Below are 20,349 nucleotides of genomic sequence, written 5' to 3' on the forward strand. Positions count from 1 at the left end.
TCATCGATGAAGCTCGAATCAACAACAATGTTGAAAACAATAAAAGCCGAAAAGTTCGAAAAAATGTTGCTTAATAGGTTTTCATGTTAGAGGTATAGAGTTTTGAATAGTTTTCAACACTTTATGAACAGTTATCAGAAATACCTGTTTTGAAACGTTTGATTCTAAAGGAAAATATATGTTTAAAAAATGCCAACAACGTAAAATAAAGAACTTTTCATGAGAACATGAAGAAGACTCGAAGACGAAGATTTTGAAAACAAAAACCCTTAGCAACAAAATCAAAAGGTCTACAGAAAAATAACCAAATAGTTAAATCACAAAAATAATGAACTCCGAGATTCAAAACGGAAAGTCCGTAATCAAATGACAAAATCAAATGATAAAACACATCGATCGAATGGAGAACAACTGTCATATTTCTAACTTGGTACATGTATTTTCAAATTTAACCATCATGACCATGGTGGATTGAACCTGGTTTTATAGCGCTAATCCTTTCACTTGTATGACAGTCGCATCAAAAACAGCTTAAATTGAAATTTATTTGACAGAATTGTAACCCTTTTTTAGAACAATTATTTAGACTATTGACATGATGTCTATAGATATTATGTAAACTTTAAATGATGCCAGTACCGAAAGACTAGCTACTGAGCAAATGTTACATTTGGTACTTACAAGAAGAAATCCAAAGGAAAGACACATTGACTTAAATTGTATCATTTTTAGTTCTAAAACAAAATTAGGGGAGTCACAAAAAAATAGTCTGGAAGCTATAACTTACAAACACAATATGAGCTTTTATTAGAAGTATAAAATATAGTATTACAATTATTCAAGTATCTGCCAATCAATTTTGTCAATCTGATAAAACCATTGCATCAATCTGTAATGACCCATTAATTACACAACTGTAAATAGAAATAGAGACCTGGGGTTGAAGTCATAAAACTTTACTCAGTGCTTGGAGCACAAAAATCATGCTCGAAACATGAAATCCAACATTTTGATTGGTTGATTTTCTAATAGGAGTACAAAAAACTGACTCGAAAGTGTTATTACCGTAAGGCCTGCTTCCCAAATCTTTATTAAGGATTAAATGTTAAAAAAAAAAAAATGATGCATGTCATTTTAGGCTAGTTGACAGAATTTTAACCGTTCCGTTATCTCCTAGAATATGGACAATATGTATAATGACCCATTTATTACACAACTGTAAAAAATATATAGCTCTGCTTTCCATACATTTTAGTAAATAGTAAATGTAAAATAACACATGATGCTTGTCATTTTAGTCAAGATGACAGGAAATGAACCATTCCATTATTTTCTTTAAAAATATATGGGTCAATCTGCTTTTAAAAAAGAATTTAGGGATCCACAAATTTCTATTTGAACCTCTGCTCTTTTTTTTCTGCTCTACATATATTTGTTATTCGTTATATTTTTACAGCAAAAAATGGCTGGTCGTAACAGAGTGATTCCTGTGGAATCGATAAAGAATCGAAAATCTCCAGGCACTAAGTTACATCGTTCTAATAGTCTTTCTTCAACGTTATCGTTATCACCTACAGAACTGAATGAAGCTATAATGGGAATGCTAACTGTTGGTAAACGACTAGAGCCTTGCAAAAGAGTATGCATTGGTATGTCATTGCTAAAGTTTAACTTCTTAAACATATACCAGTATTTATCAATCTTTTGCTTTCATTTTGTTTTTTATTTATGCGTTCAAGGTGAAGTTGAATTCAGAAAAAAGCATATCTACGTTTTAATCTTTTCTTCATAACTCAATGGTAGATGTACCCTTTTTAAAATTATCTTTTAAAGATAAAATATAAGATTGTTTTCTTGGGCTCGTAGCTGATTCAATTCCTCCTATTATACGTATGATAAGCAAAATGTTTTACTATGTGCCAACATAGAGTCAAGTGAATAAACACCAATTTCATCTGCTTCTTTCTTATTTAACACATGAAAACCCAACGTTACCCTACAAAGAAAAACAGGCGAAAAAAGTAAATTAACAAAAATACCGAACTCCGAGGAAAATTCAAAACAGAAGGTTCCTAATCAAATGCCGAAATCAAAGATCAAACACATCAAACGAATGAATAACAACTGTCATATTCCTAAATCGGTACAGGCATTTTCTTATGTAGACGGACACCAAAGGACATTTGAACTTAAGTCGAAAATAAACTGACAAATCCATGGCAAAAAAAAAGAGAAAAATAACCATCAGTACAAAAACGCAGTAGTATATCAGTCGAAGAGTTGTAACATATTTTGATGTGTAAAATATCAATGTGTGGATACGACTGTCTGGTTTGTTGACAAAACTTCCTATCTGCAAGATACTTCATCAAAATGCTAATATATATAATGTAATGTGTGACAATCCAAGATGAAACTGATGAGGACAGTAAGCAATCAATTTAAAAAACAGTAGGAATGATTTAAAAGTTGTCAAGAATACAATGCAGACTCATTTTCTACGATGTTAATGGAGTATCAATAATAGAGGAATGACCTAACAACTCTACTAATCAACAAATATATTTGTGTTGATCATATTTCAGACAAAGGTTATATTTATACAAGGCATGTAAAATTTAAGGAATACACCTATACGTTTTAAAAATTGTTTATAGACAATCGATATACGAAAATTTGGTATAAGTGTCAATGAGACAACTCTCCATGCAAGTCACAATTTGTAAAAGTAAGCCATTATATGTCAAAGGACGGTCTTCAACCCATTGACTTAGCTTAAGGTGGCTGCTGGGTACAAAAGTTTCAGCAAAAAATTGAACCTTTATTTTTTCATTACTAATTTTATTTTTTACACTATTAGTTATTACTTTATGATATGGTACAAAAATCAACCCAAAAAATTCATTCAGTTTGGCCCCAGATGACTTTTAAAATGTTTATATCATTGAAAAAGCTCCAAATTATCTCCCTATAGTGCAAAAATGCCATGTTTTGGTAAAATTTGAAATATCTTTTTTAACTCATCGGTGACCTATATTTTTTATTATTGTTTTCAAATAAGCTGTACATAAACTAAATAATTGTAAAAGGTTATTTTTTTATTTCGATATTACATCTATTTCTCCTATTAGTTCAACAGAAAAAAAGGACATTCACAAAAATGTATGCTTCTTTCAGAGCCAGATTGTGAGCTTAACTGAACGGTGACCCCACTTTTTTATTTCATTTTTCTTTTAAGTATATGAAAAAGTTCATTTATGAAAAAATATAGCGAAATCCTATATTAGAACAAAAAAATTATTTATACCCAGGAGCCCCCTTAAAACATTGTTATGTTATTAAACGTTAAATCATAATCAGGAGTATGCTTTCCTAATTGTAGGCAATCCAATAACAACAGCTGGTCAAAGAAAACAACTGGCAAAGATGTTGACTGTTGTTTTATTCCCACTGGCCGTTTTAACAGCAATCACTGCAGTCGATTTCTCTAACTCTCTATCAATGTATATGAATACGGCTGAGGTGATGATGCGGATTGAATTCGGTGTAGAACTCGGAGATTTCCTCATGGCTCTCCAAAATGAACGTGATATGAGTTCGTTGTATTTAAGTAGGATTGGTTCCGATACTAAATCAGATTTATTACAAGCATACCCTCAGACAGACGAGGCTTTAGATAAGTTATCATCGTGGCCAGTTAGTTCAAGCAACAAGTTAAAGGAATTCCAGTCACGTGAATGGTATATTAACTTTATAAATAGACATCGTTATGAACTAGACTCAACAAACACCAGCGTGACTGCCGAAATTAACTTTTATTCTAATCACATCGATATATTCATACGCTGGATGTATGAAGCGGTCAGCGAGCTGAACACAGGATTGATTTGGAAGACATTGGTAGGATATCAAGAACTTATAATCTCAAGTGAATATATTGGTCGAGAACGAGGCTACGGTATTTATTATTACTCGGTCGGTTCATTCCGTGATAGATCTCATTATATACTTTTTATTGAAAGCCAAGATACGGCTAGAGCACATTTCGAATCTGCAAGAATGTACTCAGAAACGGCATCAGACATATATCAAAAGAACCTCGACACAAACAACGAAACTCTACAAGAGATCAATAAATTGAGGAACGAAATAAAAATTAATTCGTCGCTTGTACAAGAGGGTTCTACATCTGCAGCAAAATGGTGGTTTTCAAACATGAGCATTTATCGTGATGTCATGCGAAATACTCAAAGACTACTGACATCAAAAATAAATAGACTACTTGAACAGAATGCAGCCATTGATATGACAAACATGATTATTGCAGCAGCCATCTTTTTAGGAATAATACTGGTCAGTCCAACCATTACTTTCTCGGTATACAAGCTGACGTCTAATATTCAGAAATACTCATTGCAGATTGCAAGGAAGTAAGTAACATTATAAATATATATAAGTTTAAAGACTTTTTATATGCCGATGACTGTTCGTACAATGTAGATTTAGTATTTGATACAACAATGATATTTGTAGTTGGGGGTTGAGATCCATAAAAAATGCGACTTTCTCACGTTAAATGTTTAAGTCTTGAACATTGACAATTCTTGTCGTGTGACATGCTTAATATTTCTTGTTATTTGTAACAGTTGGTGGGGGTAATTTATCTTCGGTTGATTAATTCATGTACATCGGTTTAAAAATAAACTCATGTCGATTCGGAAGAACCGACTACAGAGTTGGAGCGACGATATACAAATGAAAATAACTATGTCAGACAAGTTACGTCCCCCAAAACTTTTATTGACATTTGTCTGTTTTGAGCATATATCGTTTTTTTCTCAATTGCATACAACCATATTAAAACTGATGCGACTCTTGGGATTCAACAGTTATACAATTAAGAAGCCTTGTACCATACAGCTTTAAACACGATAAACGCAGCTTTACGAATTTCCAAAATATTGTAGCATCATATGGCAATATTTATTTTAAAAACAAGCTTCAAATGAAAATCTGGAGTCTCGCTGATATTCATAACTTATATAATAAAATGAAATAAGACATCATAGTCTTTGCCAAGAAAACATTTTACGGAATTATGACTAATGTGCTGCATAAATACGTTGGGTCTGTCTTTACGTATTTGTGACTTTCGGTTGGGTATTACCAAAGTTAGATGAGAAGACAATAATATGAAACTTAATTGACAAGAACGTTTAGCCTGTTCAAAAAGGGGGAGAAGACAACGCATCGGAAATCTGACATCATAAGTTTAAGGAAATCATCAAAACTCGCAACATCACTTTAGAGGACAGCAAATTTAATCTGTTTGCAAACTACCTACCAGATTAAATAAATTTAGATGTAATTAGCAATAATACGTCACAGTACAGTAATCAACAATGCTAAACTCGTGCAGTATGTTCAGCTATAAAAAAAAGGCCGACAGATTTCCAACGCGTTTATGACAGGGCTACTTGTTTATAGTTACCTCAGATCTAGAAATGCCAAATGACTAAACATTGACAAGTGCAAAAACAATCTAGAAAATACCATTTTTATTCATAATTACATAAAACATAAATAAATAAAAGTTAAAAAATTTAATAGCAGGGAAAATGCACTAGTTAAGAGTTATATGTGTAGTAAACATATTAACAGTATTGTCTCTACTGACCAATACAGAAAAGGATTACTAAATCTTCAATTTGAAACATGTTATAAAATCAACAAATAACATTGTTATATTATAGTTCGTTTTTGTGTGTGTTACAATTTAACGTTGCGTCGTTTGTTTTCTCTTATTTTTGAGTGTAAATTGACATTGCGATAAGACGTGTCACGGTACTTGTCTATCCCAAATTCATGTATTTGGTTTTGATGTTATATTTGTTATTCTCGTGGGATTTTGTCTGATGCTTGGTCCGTTTCTGTGTGTGTTACATTGTAGTGTTGTGTCGTTGTTCTCCTTATATTCAATGCGCTTCCCTCAGTTTTAGTTTGTTACCCCGATTTTGTTTTTTGTCCATGGATTTATGAGTTTGAATAGCGGTATACTACTGTTGACTTTCTTTATATAAAAGCATTATTTTATTTCTAGAACTAAAGCATTGAACAAGGAGAAAAAACAGAGTGAAGCGATTCTGTTCCAGATGTTACCTAAGTCTGTTGCACAACACCTGAAAGAAAACAATACCGTCAATGCCGAACAATTCCAAGAATGCACCATTCTTCAGAGTGATATGGTTGGCTTTACCAAGTTGTCGTCCAATAGTTCGCCATTACAAGTGACTGAAATGTTGAATATCCTCTTTTCCTGTTTTGATAACAGAATTAATTTGTATGATGTGTACAAAGTAGAGACGGTAGGAGACGGCTACTTGGTTGTATCAGGTAATGCTTTCAAAAAAATCATGTTAGCGTGAAAAAAGTAAAATGCCAAAAATAAGGAACTCCGATGAAAATTCTCAAAGCCGTGTTTTCCTAATTAAGCTTTAAATATTTAGTCAGAAAATGCTATTCATTCTTTAAACTCCATTCACGACTTTAGTTACTTTTAATTTTGTTCATTTGCTCATACATATAATCATATTGTAAATTTGTTGGTCTATTTTTTAGTAATCCATATGACTATTGTTTAAAAAGCTTTGTTTTAATCATAAGAAATCATATTAAATAACAAAATTTCAAACTTGTTACTCACTTTAAAGGTCTCTTTCGGTCCTGTTCCTCTTCGCTTACTCCACTACGTAAATAGCAGTGGCTGATATATTGGCTTTCCTGATAAAGATAGATAATAAAACGGTTTGTAGGCAACCAATTAAAACAAAATTTAATAGGAACAGAAACCTCAAAATTAGCTACCACAGTTCAAGCATATACATTGTAGTCTGACTTCGTTTATAATTCGCGTGATTCGTATTAATTATTCCTTCTTTTTATTCAAATACCTTGCGATATTTCAAAGGACCATGATGAAATACGATCTTTATATGTTAGCAAATGAAATAACTGCCTAAATCTCTATGACCTTTTTTGGTTATCATGTAAACCAGTCTGAGTTGACTAATTTTGCTATCCAAGCAAAACTAGACAACAAGTTGCAATTAAAACTATATTTGTAAGGAAAAAAAACAATTTTTGTACATGAATTTGGCCGTTAGTTTTATCGTTTGAATAGTTTTACATTTGTCGTTTTGGGGTCTTCTATAGCTGACTTTGCTGTACGGACTTACTTAGCTCATTGTTGAAGGCCGTACGGTGAACTAAAGTTGTTTATTTCGGTGTCATTTGGATTCTTGTTGAGAGTTGTCTCATTGGCAATCATACCACACCTTCAAAAGATCACACTAAAACAGATTCTCACCAGTGGCAATCCCCGCCGGCGTATTGATCATGCAAAATATACAATTTTTTTATTATTGATTTATCTTCACTATTAATTTACTCGATGATTGTAGGTGTGCCTAGAAGAAACCACCACAGACACGCGTCTGAAATTGCAACTCTATCGTTGGATTTATTGCATCACGTGACCAGACTTGAACTTCCTCAATTTCCTGGCGAGAAATTCAAAATAAGAGTCGGCTGTCATTCAGGTAACGATTAAAAATCAGATAACGATTAACCTTGCCTTTATAATATGTAAGAATATGTTCCAAGAGTGCAAAATATTTTTATAGATGTCGGTTTCATCATTATCTATTTATCATGTGATACTTCTAATACACCTTAAAGCTAAAGTTCCAAGCAAGAACTGAAACTCATTAATTCGGCAATCCTCCGGGAAAGTCCGGAGAGCCGACAACCTTGCTATTCGCTATTTGATCGCCGTTGCAGACGTCCCAGAAGTCAATAGTTCAAGTATCACAATTTCTGGATTCATAATAGCAATAAGGTCTATACTAAGTATTTATGGTCAAATAGTTATATCTTAAATCTTGGGTTATTAAGATTGAGTACATATTATGATAATGTCTTTTCAAACAGGGATTTTCTACTTTAGAAATACGGAGTTAGTGTTCGGTTTATAAGTTTAATGATATTTTAGTAATTCTTATACTATTGATACTCTGTATAGGGTAAATGAGGTGATTAATCTAATTTGTTTAGGGGTCGTAGGGTTATAAATCGGAGTTAACGTCTCCATTCTGACCGAATGTGTTCGCATATCTATGCATCCAACAGAGCAATATGACGCACCCCATTGTCAATGGTTTTTCTGTCGATTTGAAGCAGACCAATGTGGCCATACTTATGTATTTACAAAATATCATCAGATAACCATGAACTTTATACCATTCCAGATTTTTAGGTAACATCCTTAATTATAACCTTACATATATATATATATGTATATGCTACATTTTCGCTTAAATTTTATATCAAAATTATTACGCTTGAAGGTTCGGTTTGATGATTTTGATAGGGGTTGTGTTATATATAACAGATTACGCAAAAAATTATGTGGTCAAACACATTTACATAGACAATAACTGTTTAGTGTCTTTAAATATCAGCTGTATTTGTACGAGGCTACGAAACAAGGTGTATGCAAGCTTTTAGCAAGCTACTACACCTGTTTCGAGCCGAGTACAAATACAGCTGATATTTAAAGACACTAAACAGTTATTGTCTTTATCCTGCCATTAATTCTGTATATTATTTGTGTTTTAAAAGACACAGAAACACATGTTTCGCATTTATTTTTGATTTGAAATCTCTTGAGGCCCGTGTACAATAATCACACATTCAGCTGAAGACGGGTTCGCAAAAAAAGAATCTCGAATGGTCAACAATAATACATCGCTCAAAGTGAATAATTATCTATTTAAACATAACAACTAATTTCAACAGTAAAAACAAATAACAAAACATTGTTCAATTTGAAACAGGGGTGTACGAGTTGCCCTACGCTTCAGACTCGACATTCACTAAACATGCATGCTGAAATTGACATGGTTAGTTTTGTTACACAATCATAAACATTCAAGTTTTTGTATCGATAGTTGTCATCGTAGAAAAGACTGCTGTTTATTTGTGCATGTTGTGTGTGTTATCAGAAATTTGTGTGATTATTATTGCTCTAAAGAAATGTTATAAACCGTATACAAGAAATCGTTAATTCACAATTGATACGTCGTTGGAATGCGATTGCAATACACATTCTGAGGTCACGCGGGTTCATACAATACTGAGTCCGACAGTGGGCGGAGCTTTAAAGCGATATCTTTATAGTATACAGATACAGCATAGCGATATCTGTAGGGCTATATCTGTATAGTAGAACACTCAATTGCAGGATAAATTATTTTATGCTAAAAACATATTAATCGTGAAAAACATTGTATATTTATTTTTTGGGGCGATCAAAGGTAACGTATTTCGTCTACTCCTCCTGGATCCGCCACTGCACTTGAATGAATATGTTTTACATATATTGTCTTCATTAAACCTCAAACCGTATGCATATAATTACTTTATAGGTCCTGTTGTAGCAGGAGTCGTTGGGAATAAGAATCCTAGGTATTGTTTGTTTGGATCAACAGTACGTGTTGCTGCCATAATGGAATCATCAGCTGAAGGTATATATACTTACAAACTTTTAAAAAAAAATGTTTTAATTAACTATGTGTGCTACATCACGAAACTATCGATTCAAACTACATGTAAAAAAGAAGATGTGGTAGGATTACCAATTAAACAACTCTATATAGATATAGGATGATGTAGTGTAAATGCTAATAAGACAACTTTCCATCCAAGTCACATTTGGATGGAAAGTTGTCTTACTAGAGATTTCCAATAAAATGACTTTACTCGACATAACCGACCTAACTCAACGTATTTCGTCCTACAGCATTGAAGCATGACGGAGTGGAGCATACACCGCATGCATGTTTTGCTCTTTGAACACGCATTGTTTGCTGGAATATACCGTCAGTAAAAATCAACCCCAACTAATTCTTTTACTCTTTAAATATTTTGTCATTAAACTTTGAATGATTTTATTGACACAAATAATATAATGGAACAAGTAAATTAGCAACTTGTAATCAAACACACTAATCATTTCTTGTCATTTCACTTGACCCATATTTTAGTTCTTCTCAAATTATGAATTTTAAAAACTACCAAGACGAAAGTTAGCATGCAAATATTAAAATAACGAATTCCGAAGCGAGAAGGTTGCCTTTTTATTGTTTTAAAAAGATTTAACGTTTTAAGTAGATTCCAACACACCCGAATGTAAAAGGTGTACTCGACTTTTAAAACAAAATAATATTTTTCTATAATTTAATTGAAGATAATTTGATGTGGGCAGAAATTCATATTTTTCAAAAGTACTTTTTCGTCTTTACCTATACCAAATTATGAGGCGAGTTTTTTGTTTAAGTATACATAAACTTGCACCCGAGGATACAGGGGTAAAGGGCGTACTCCCCCTTTTCGATCGCACAATAAGTTTTAAAATCCATATCATTTTTAGCGTATAATTGTCCAAATTGTGTTTTGCATCGTTCCGCTCGTCAGTATAAATTCAATTATAGAAAACTACACCCTCTTTCAAATATCTTGGATCCGGTCATGATCACAAATTGTATTGCACGAAAAAAAAAACTTAAATGATTGTCGTTTGACTTTGATAAATACTTTTTAAAAACAACAATGTCTGAACATTAGGCATCTCGCATGTGATTTAAAAGTTTAAGACTACATACTGAATTGGATTTTTTCCCGTGATTTAGTAGCTCACTGAACACAGACATGTGATACTGACGTGTAATCTAATGGACACATGGGCACTACATAAAATCTGCTAAACAGTTATGACCACTAATGGTCCTACAGATACTCTGTACTTTTGACATGACAAAAGGTCTCGCTTTTCTAGACTGTCTATGAATGTTTTATTCTTAATTTGTGATGTACAAAAAAACAAGGTGTAGTATGATCGCCAATGAGACAACTCTTCACAAGAGACCAAATGACACAGAAATTTTAACAACTATAGTCCAACGAAGGGCTTTCAACAATGAGAAAAGTCCATACAGCATAGTCAGCTATAAGAGGCCACAAAATGACAAATGTAAAACAACTAAAACTAACAGCCAAATTAATGTTAAAAAAAATCAACGAAAACTCAACAACAAACGATAAGCACTGAATTAAAGGTTCCTGACTTGGGACAGTCACATCCGTACTAGGACAATGGTGTAACAGTACGACATAGTTGATTAATATTATAAACGGGATAATTATTCTTTATTTATTAGTTGTAGTTGTTTTTAAAATAGTGTTCAGCAGCTGTGGATACTATTATTTCGGTACATGAGCTGATTTGGAAATACTAGAAATGGCTAGCTGTTTTTATGCTTCGTTTCAGTCTTACGAGTCAATCCCTTTCTATCTTTTTTAATTGTGACATGATCATTTGATAAACGATCTCCATTGACTTTAACTTGGATATTTATAAAAACTATGTATCATAGAGATGCATACGTAAAATAAGTTCTCGACATAATCTGGCTAAAATATCAGATACGAATTTAGCCTCACGTTATACGTACGACGAAGAAGCCTACAGCTATATATAATACATGTACTTACGACGAAGATTAAGCCTCAAGCTATAGTACTTATGATGATGATGATAATGATGCATGTCTTATATCCAGCGACAAATATTACATATATATTGAGGATGATGAAAATTAATTTTAATGATAAATACATATACCTTTTGAAACATGCCCGACAATTAAGAGTCGCATTTTCATATGCTAGGTAACCAGAGAGCGTAACCACTATAAAGACACACTAGTCTTTTTACGAGTAAATTAATACCTGCTCTTGCTCGTGAATGAATCATGCTTGGTGGAGAAGCCGAAAAATAGTCTTAAATTCATTCGATCAGGGGGTCCAACAAAATAATTGAATTTGTATTCGAGGCTAGCCTGCTACCAGTCAATCCCATATATATGGGTCATTTTCAAAAAATGTCGAATTTTGAAATTGAAAAATCTATTAAAAGTTACTTATTCAAACAACCCTCTATATAAGCAAATCAAAACAACCACTACTTTAAGAACAACATATTAAAAGATGCAATATTAATGATGTCATACAAGAATATAATCTTGAAACATTTTTTGATCAGTGGTACAATATTTTGTCTATCCTGTTACCATTTTAAAAAGAAATTTTGGGTTATTAAGAAAAGGTTTAGATAAAATGTTAAGCTTGTTTTACGTTACCAATTAGATGGTTTTCAAGAGAATAAACTTCTATATGTATTCATTCTGTAAAATAATAGATTATTTGCCAATTTTCTAGGTTGTACTGAAAAATGGCTCTAAAAATTGGTTTTCAAAGGTTGTAAAAATTACCACCAGTAATGCAAGTCTAAGATAGCAATTTATATTGTTCGGCCTTTTTTCACCCTTTTAAATAAATCCAACATCCAGTAAATCCCTCATAAGTTAATTTACTTTTCTCTTTATTTCGTTGGTAACAGGAACGTACGTTTCTGATATATCACTATATAAAAGTCTATCCTGTTACCTTTTTGTCTATCCTGTTACCGATATCAGTATTGCACCTGCAAATGCTTAATTGGGAAGATTAAGACGTTATAACCGTAAGATGAGTTCAAACAATGAAATATTTCATTCGTTTTCCACCTACATGTTAAGATAAAAAATTTAACGACGTTTTTGTCTATAATTGTCTATCCTGTTACTGTAACCATAGCAACCATAGTAACAGGATAGACATAACAGGATAGACAAATTTCTTCGTTTTTGATTGCTGTTGTGAAATAACTACTCCCTTTGGTGAAGTGATTATGGGTTTCTATTGTGAATTTGGTTTCCAACACGTTATTGCACTTTTTACAACCATACTGTTAGTGTAATTAATCAAAATGGCTGGTAACAGCATAGACATGAAAAAAAGTACGCTCTATTTTTTTCACTAAATGTCTTGAAATTTCTTTTCTCTACACTGTCGTTCAAGAAACGAGGCGTTTTGAATGTAAAGATTACTTTGCATTTTTGAAATCAACACTGACTGATTCAATATTCATAGTGAGAAAAAATTAACGGCTGATTTAAGTAGCGGTAACAGGATAGACACGAACCTCCTGTACGCTGATTGAATTTACTTTGTAGATAATCTGTTACATACAATGATAAAGAAGCTACGATTTTTCGTTAAAATTACAATTAACGTTCTTAAAAAGTCCCTTTTGCAGATATCAAGGCGATCAAAAAATCGGAAAAAAATCATTTGAAATGTGTTTTTCTGACAATGTATGCACACAAATACCCCCAAAATCGGACTTAAATGCAGTTTAATCTTATCAAAATAGATGTAAGGTGTGTTTATTATTAATGTCTTGAATTACAAATCCGACAAGTTTTCATTTAAACCATTACAACTGAAATTTCCATTAGAAATAAAAATTTTAGCATGGGTGTACTGAAAATTCGACATTTTTTGAAAATGACCCATATAAGTATATAATTATGAATATAGAATGTTTTTTTCAGTCGTGTAACACCTTCACTGGTGATCCTGTCATTGGATCTGTCGCATAGTTGTCACTTTTATATATATATATATACCTCCAAAGCGGGACAAAAATTGAAACTTAAAATTTTCGCTAACTCAATCAATATATGCGATAGCTTTAAAATCTACTTCTAATCGGATGAATACGAGTAAACAAAAAAATTCCCGTAAAGACTGAAGTGACATTATAGTTGTCTCAAAAATGTAACAACTATGTAAATAGACATTCTCATCCACTTTTAATCAGAAATACTTGGCCTGGGTACAGGATATTTTTAGCCAATTACTATGTACTATGATAAGTTGATAGTTTACTATCCACAGTGGTCAATGCAGATTATTAGTCATCACTTGCTAATCAAGTACAACTTCCAAATTACAATCTATATAACGAATTGGTGTACACATTTATTTACACACATTATTATCCACTACAATTTTCTTTTTTTAATGTTCGTTGACTTTCATTTGAAAGAAAAGTATATGTCAACTATTAAAATTAAAAGAAATACATGACCTGTATTAATGTTGTTTTTTTTTAAATATTCACTTCCCGTTGACGTACGTTTTCCCTGTTGATTTCTTTTTAGAAGATTGTAAATTGAGGAGATTAAGTGCAGAAGAAGAGAACGTTTAAAATGATACTTAATAAAGTATGATGCAATCCCAGTTATCAAATTTAACAGAGACACGTTCTGATTAACATTTTGAGTTCATTTTTTTCTGAAATTACGATACGAAAAAATCTATATAAATTAATACCCACGGAAATTAAATATTATAAAACATTAAAAATCGAAAAGAAGAATCTATCTGATAACGATAAACAAAATCAATACAAATATCAAATAATAAGAGGTTCATTAAATTTTGCAAAGATAAGTATATCTGAAAATCAAAGTCATTGTCAAAACCATGAAAGACAACTCAAATGAATCGTATGATAGGTAAAGATACGTATATATACGTGGTCTTATGACAGTGAAGATTAGGCGGGAATCTCAATAATCACGTGATATATAAAAATCATGATTTCTTTCGTTTTTCATCATCTTAGAAATATTTGATATTGATAAAATTTATTATGAATGGATTTCATAGTTTAGGAATGCTTAGTTAAAACTTGAGTAACGCATTTAACAAAATTAATTGGTTAGCAATAACCGGTCCCGTTACGTGCGTACGTCGAGTTAGGTACGTATGTCATTTTATTGGAAATCTCTACTAGCATTTACACTACATCATCCTAAATCTATATAGAGTTGGAATGCAATACCCAGTCCGACAGTAGGCGGAGCATTTAGGCGATATCTGTATAGTATACAGATGCAGCATAGCGATATCTGTAGGGCTATATCTGTATAGTAGAACACCCAATTGCAGGATAAATTATTTTATGCTAAAAACATGATAATCGTGAAAAACATTGTATATTTTTTTTTGTGGCGATCAAAGGTAACGTAATTCATCTACTCCTCCTGGATCCGCCACTGCACTTGAATGAATATGTTTTACATATATTGTCATCATTAAACCTCAAACCGTATGCATATATTTACTTTATAGGTCCTGTTGTCCGGTCGAACTTGTTATATTCAATGCTCAATACCTAAAATATTTTGAAAACACATTCATTCGTTAAATTCATTTATACCTTTATAGATATAGGAAGATGTGGTGTGAGTGCAAATGAGACAACTCTCTATCCAAATAACAATTTATAAAAGTAAACCATTATAGGTCAATGTACGGCCTTCAACACGGAGCCTTGGCTCAGACCGAACAACAAGCTATAAAGGGCCTCAAAATTGCTAGTGTAAAACCATTCAAACGGGAAAACCAACGGTCTAATCTACACGTATAAATTACATAAACAAACGACAACTACTGTACATCAGATTCCTGACTTAGGACAGGTGCAAACATTTGCAGTGGGATTAAACGTTTTAATAGTACCAAACCTTCTCCTTTTTTCTGAAACAATAGCATAACATCACAACATTAAAAACACACGATAAAATATCAATTGGCAGGTTTAACTCAATCAAAAAACATAAATTATGCATATTTTAGTTAATAAGATTCAAATCAGCCAGTCCACATTCACATTGCTGCATGAAATGGGTGGATTTGAGATGAGACCGAGAGATGTTCCTAAAGTTACGGTAAGATTTTACCTTGTATTGGACGGATAATTTTAGTTATCGCTATTTTACGAAATTTTTCTTTGAACTTACTGACTAAAAATTGCCTGTCTGTGCTGTTTTCACACTTCTTGAGCAGTGCGAGAAAAATATTTCTCCTCACTAGTAAAAACATCTGTTATCGGAAAATGATTGGTCGAAATTTAATTTTGACGTTATATTTTCTTGGTTTTTTTTTCTCAAAATTTTCCTATTTTGACGTCATGAAAAAATTCGGCTATGCCTGGTGACGTCACATAAAAAATACACTACTTTCACCAAATCTTAAAAACAAAAAAAGAATAAAAATCATAAAATAAACAGATTCCACCACTATAACCACGAGTTTTACGATACGTCTCCACTCTCAACAGTTAAATTTTAATACGTTAAAAAGATCTGCAAGCCTCACGCTTAAAATATCAAAAGTTAACTGTCTCGAGTGGAGAAATATCGTAATACACTTGTTGCAGTTGTGGAATCTATATTTCTCAGCAAAGTAGAATAATATGAAAAATTATCGCTAGAAACAAAGGCCCACATTGCGTTGTCAATAAAATTAACAACGTAGTCATGGTAAAATAGCGATAAACAGATTATCATTGGTTATCTCATACGTACCGGCTCAAGCGAGAAAATCCAACAATAAACTATAAATACATCACTTGCAAACATGAACATGAAGAGTGCTCAAAAGAAAATGGCATGGTTAGATAGTAACAACAGGGCCATAACTACCTATGAGGCAGGGGAGGCAGTTAATTTTCTACACCAAATTTTTTTTTTTGAAGTAATAAAATGAAATTTTGACATTATGTACACCAAGAACTTGAATTTATATAATAAACAACACAAGTTTACAGTTTTAACAGTGTTATCAGGATACGTGATATATGTGTCATTTTCCGGATTTTCGATTGAAAGTGAACCGTTACAGTATTTATATTTTGAGGTTTTTTTTTTTTTTTGTGTGGCCGTCCGTCTGTTATTCAGTATTCGTACGAAAACACATATGAAACTTTGCTTTCGACAATTTTGAATAAAGCTTAACTATTCACATTTATTTAGGGGCTCAATTAAGCAGAGGAACTTCCCTTTGAATTGTGAATATTTTATGATATCAGGAATTCGTTACCGGCTAAATCAGGTGTTTTAACCGCTTCTCTTGATCGTACGAGAACATTATGGTTAATGCCTTAGTAGTTCACCCCCATTCGTTGTAGCAGGGACTTTCTATACTAAGTATATACTTGACTGTATTTAAAGTCCCTGTTTTTAGTTATATACATGTCTTTTCAGCTTTCAACAATATTGAAATTCAAGGTCCTCGATAAAAAAAAAAATATCTTGCGTTCCATGATCTTAGTTGCTTTATATGTTTTTTTAACTTACCAGTTTGATTTCTAATAAAAATATCTTTAAATACAGGTAATAATTGTTTGCATAAAAATTGCTTCAAGGATCCAGCATTACTGATATTTCTTAAAGTAAGGAAATCGAAGAAAAACGGGTTATTTATAGCCATGTTGAGAAAAAAATCCATGGTCATAATGTATTTAATGTTAATAATTATAGGCCACATAACAGCATTTAAGAAGGAGCCTTGGCTCACCCCAAACAGCAATCTCAGCTTGTTTTTGCATAAAAATTGTTTCCAACTTCAAGCAATACTGATGTCTCTTAGAGTAAGGAAATCGACGGAAAACGGGTAAATTTTAGCCATTTTACCACCCCAACCCCCTCTCTTGGGGGCCTCACTCAGTCGGCGGCCCCAAATCCCTGCCTCCCCTGAATTAGAACACTAGTTACGGCCCTGATCAATACTATTACCATTCCATTCGTCGCTTTATGCCTTTAAAATTGAATAATTCATATATGATTTTCATATTATGTAATACGTTGATATGATTGGTCGAGAAGACTTCCTGTAGTTGATTTCGACATTGTTTTTTTTTCGATAGACGACGGTGACCGAACTTCTTTTCGTAACCAATGTTAACAAGATGGCGGCGATAATAATACAGACGTTAACAAAATTTATTTCACTGCACTTTAATTGTTAAATAAGATAACAAAAACAAAAAGATTCGTTTGAATGATAATAAGAATTTTTGTAGTTTATTTTTATCAGATTGCAAATTTCAAGGAGTACATATCTTTGCGTAAGCCAACAAATAAATTCATGCGCCAGGCCTATTCAAAGACACAAATATACAACTTACGCGGGATAGAGGTAACGAGTGTGGAAACATATTTTCCCTATTTCCAGTTTTAAAGAATTATAAGGATTAAACGCCTTTTTAAAGGAATTCCTTTAAAAAGGCGTTTAATCCTATGATAATGGCTTTTCATTTGAGAACTACAAACTGATGTAAGTGTACCAACAAGATTTCTTTCATTGAAGGATTTTCTATTTTTGTGCCCCATGTATGGGGATTTTGTTTTTAGGCCTGTGCGTCTGTCCCGCTACAGGTTAAAGTTGAACTTCAATTAACTAGAAACTTAATACACAAGTTTCCAATGATGTGATCTTTCTAATTAATATGCCAATTTTACGGTCTACTGAACATACAAATGAGAGTTTGATTGGGGCTTCCTTGTTCTATGGACACATCATTGTTTCGAAGGTAATCGGCAGTTTACAAATGATTTTTTTTTAAAGCAAACCTGAAATCCGATGGTTCAAAACAGCATTTGATTATATAATACATGACATTTCGGTATGGGCTGTGCTCATTGTTGAAAGCTGTACGGTAACCTATGGTTGTTAATTTCTGTGTTATTTGGTCTCTTGTGGAGAGTTGTCTCATTGACATTCATACCATGATGGAATAATGATTATTATATAATTCTACACACTAAGCATAATTTAAAATGCAATATTTTATTCGTTTTTAGTGTTAAGATCAAGGTAATTTGTTTATTTCAGGTTGGAGTTGAACTTAGGAAGCACGGTTCCTCTGAAAGGACATTCTGGTTACTAAAGAAGGAACTAATTGAATGGGAAGAAGAATTCTGCTCATCCCCATCCGATGGGGCATCATTGGGAAGTTCTTTGTGATATTCAAAATATGTGCATGCAAAACTGATGATGGTACCTATATAGTACTTGTAATCATTTGTAACATTGAAAACGAAATCTATTTTAAAATATAATTATTCTCATAATAACTACAGCTATCGTCCCATTGTAAATTGTTGAATACTTAATATATTTTTTTTACATATGAGAGAAGAGAAGGATATGGCTTTTAAATTCATGACAACAATCCCTACAAGACCTTGACAAAGGGTTGCATCGCATTGAATGTTAAACTGGATATGGGTACACTTCAGTTCACCATTAGATAAACTAACTCAAAGTTTAATATAGAATAAGATGTGATATGATTGCCAGAGACCGAATGCTATAGATGTAGCAACTGTAGAAATGGTCGGTGATTTCACCTCGACTAGTTTATGACATTTTCTCAACTTTTTTATTATCAAAGTCAAGCAGAAACTTTCTAAATAATCATCTAGTAGGAGGCAAAAAGGATGGAAAGCCAAAGATTTTAAAAAAAAAATACGTTTAACTTTCAGTTTCTATACATGGTCAAATCAAGAAAACCTCGAAAACCTCGAACTAAAAAAAAAAGTACACTGATTGGAGGATAAAAAAGATATGATAAAATAGTTGTTGCATTTCACCATGTTTAATAGGATGTTGTATTGTTTCTGTTAAATCGATTCTTCTTGTCAAGAAGGTTTGTGTGTTTGATTGTTATACAATTGTAATTTGTTTGTGATACAAATAATGTGAGTATTGCTCTTTGAGATTTATATTAACTATTACAAGTTCAAATGCGAAAATATACGTTAAACCAAGAAACCGAACTTCGTACACGTTCCAAAATTGTGTCCAATAACAAGACATTGTTTCAATTTATTTCTAGATGTATAAAACAAATGTGTTCGGTATATCGGCATGTGTGTGTGTATGTGAATGAATAAATGTCTACCTCTTAACTTGTGACGGTCCAGCGGTGTATTTGCTCTATCGGGCTACAGGGTTATTAGGTGTAATACCACCATTGATTTTCCCCTATTAGTCTTGGTTAAATTTGCATTTTTCAAAAAAATGTGCAGAAGTTATTTTTATTTTGAATAAAGAAATACTAGGCATGAGTTTTAATCTCTCCAGTACTATCGAAAAATTTCACATAATATTTCATTGCATACAAGAAAATAACCATAACTGGAAGTTAGCAAATCAAATTTCTCCCCTTATCTAACCTGTGTACAAGGTTTAGGAACCATGTAAACTCAAGTTTATGAAGTATTCTACAGAAACCCAAAATAAAATAATAATAGTGATTTGAAATACCCAAGACATACGTTTATGAAACAGAAAGTTTTTACTTCAATAAAATAAAGGATTAATTACCTACAACTGTCAAATCCAAGGGAATACATTTTTTCGACCTATTTTCGTAAACAACCGGATGTGACGTACCATGGTTTGGTTGTATTACACCTAAAACTATGTTCCATCTTGTAAATGTATATCCATCAATGAGTGAGATTGGCCCTCAAACTATTGAGACATCGA

The 20,349-nt window shown here is 32.4% G+C and overlaps 1 protein-coding gene across 1 annotated transcript; it reads left to right on the forward strand.

Moving 5' to 3' along the window:
• The first annotated feature begins 1,462 nt into the window (after positions 1-1,462).
• LOC139500238 (uncharacterized) lies at positions 1,463-18,935 on the forward strand. Its single transcript, XM_071288979.1, has 7 exons — positions 1,463-1,649; positions 3,383-4,430; positions 6,101-6,393; positions 7,461-7,598; positions 9,486-9,584; positions 15,649-15,740; positions 18,688-18,935. The coding sequence occupies exons 1-7, from the start codon at positions 1,463-1,465 to the stop codon at positions 18,817-18,819; spliced, it is 1,989 nt and encodes a 662-aa protein (XP_071145080.1). The 3' UTR covers positions 18,820-18,935.
• Positions 18,936-20,349: the final 1,414 nt, after the last annotated feature.

Source organism: Mytilus edulis, chromosome 13, assembly GCF_963676685.1.
Source record: "Mytilus edulis chromosome 13, xbMytEdul2.2, whole genome shotgun sequence".
NCBI classification, from domain to species: domain Eukaryota; kingdom Metazoa; phylum Mollusca; class Bivalvia; order Mytilida; family Mytilidae; genus Mytilus; species Mytilus edulis.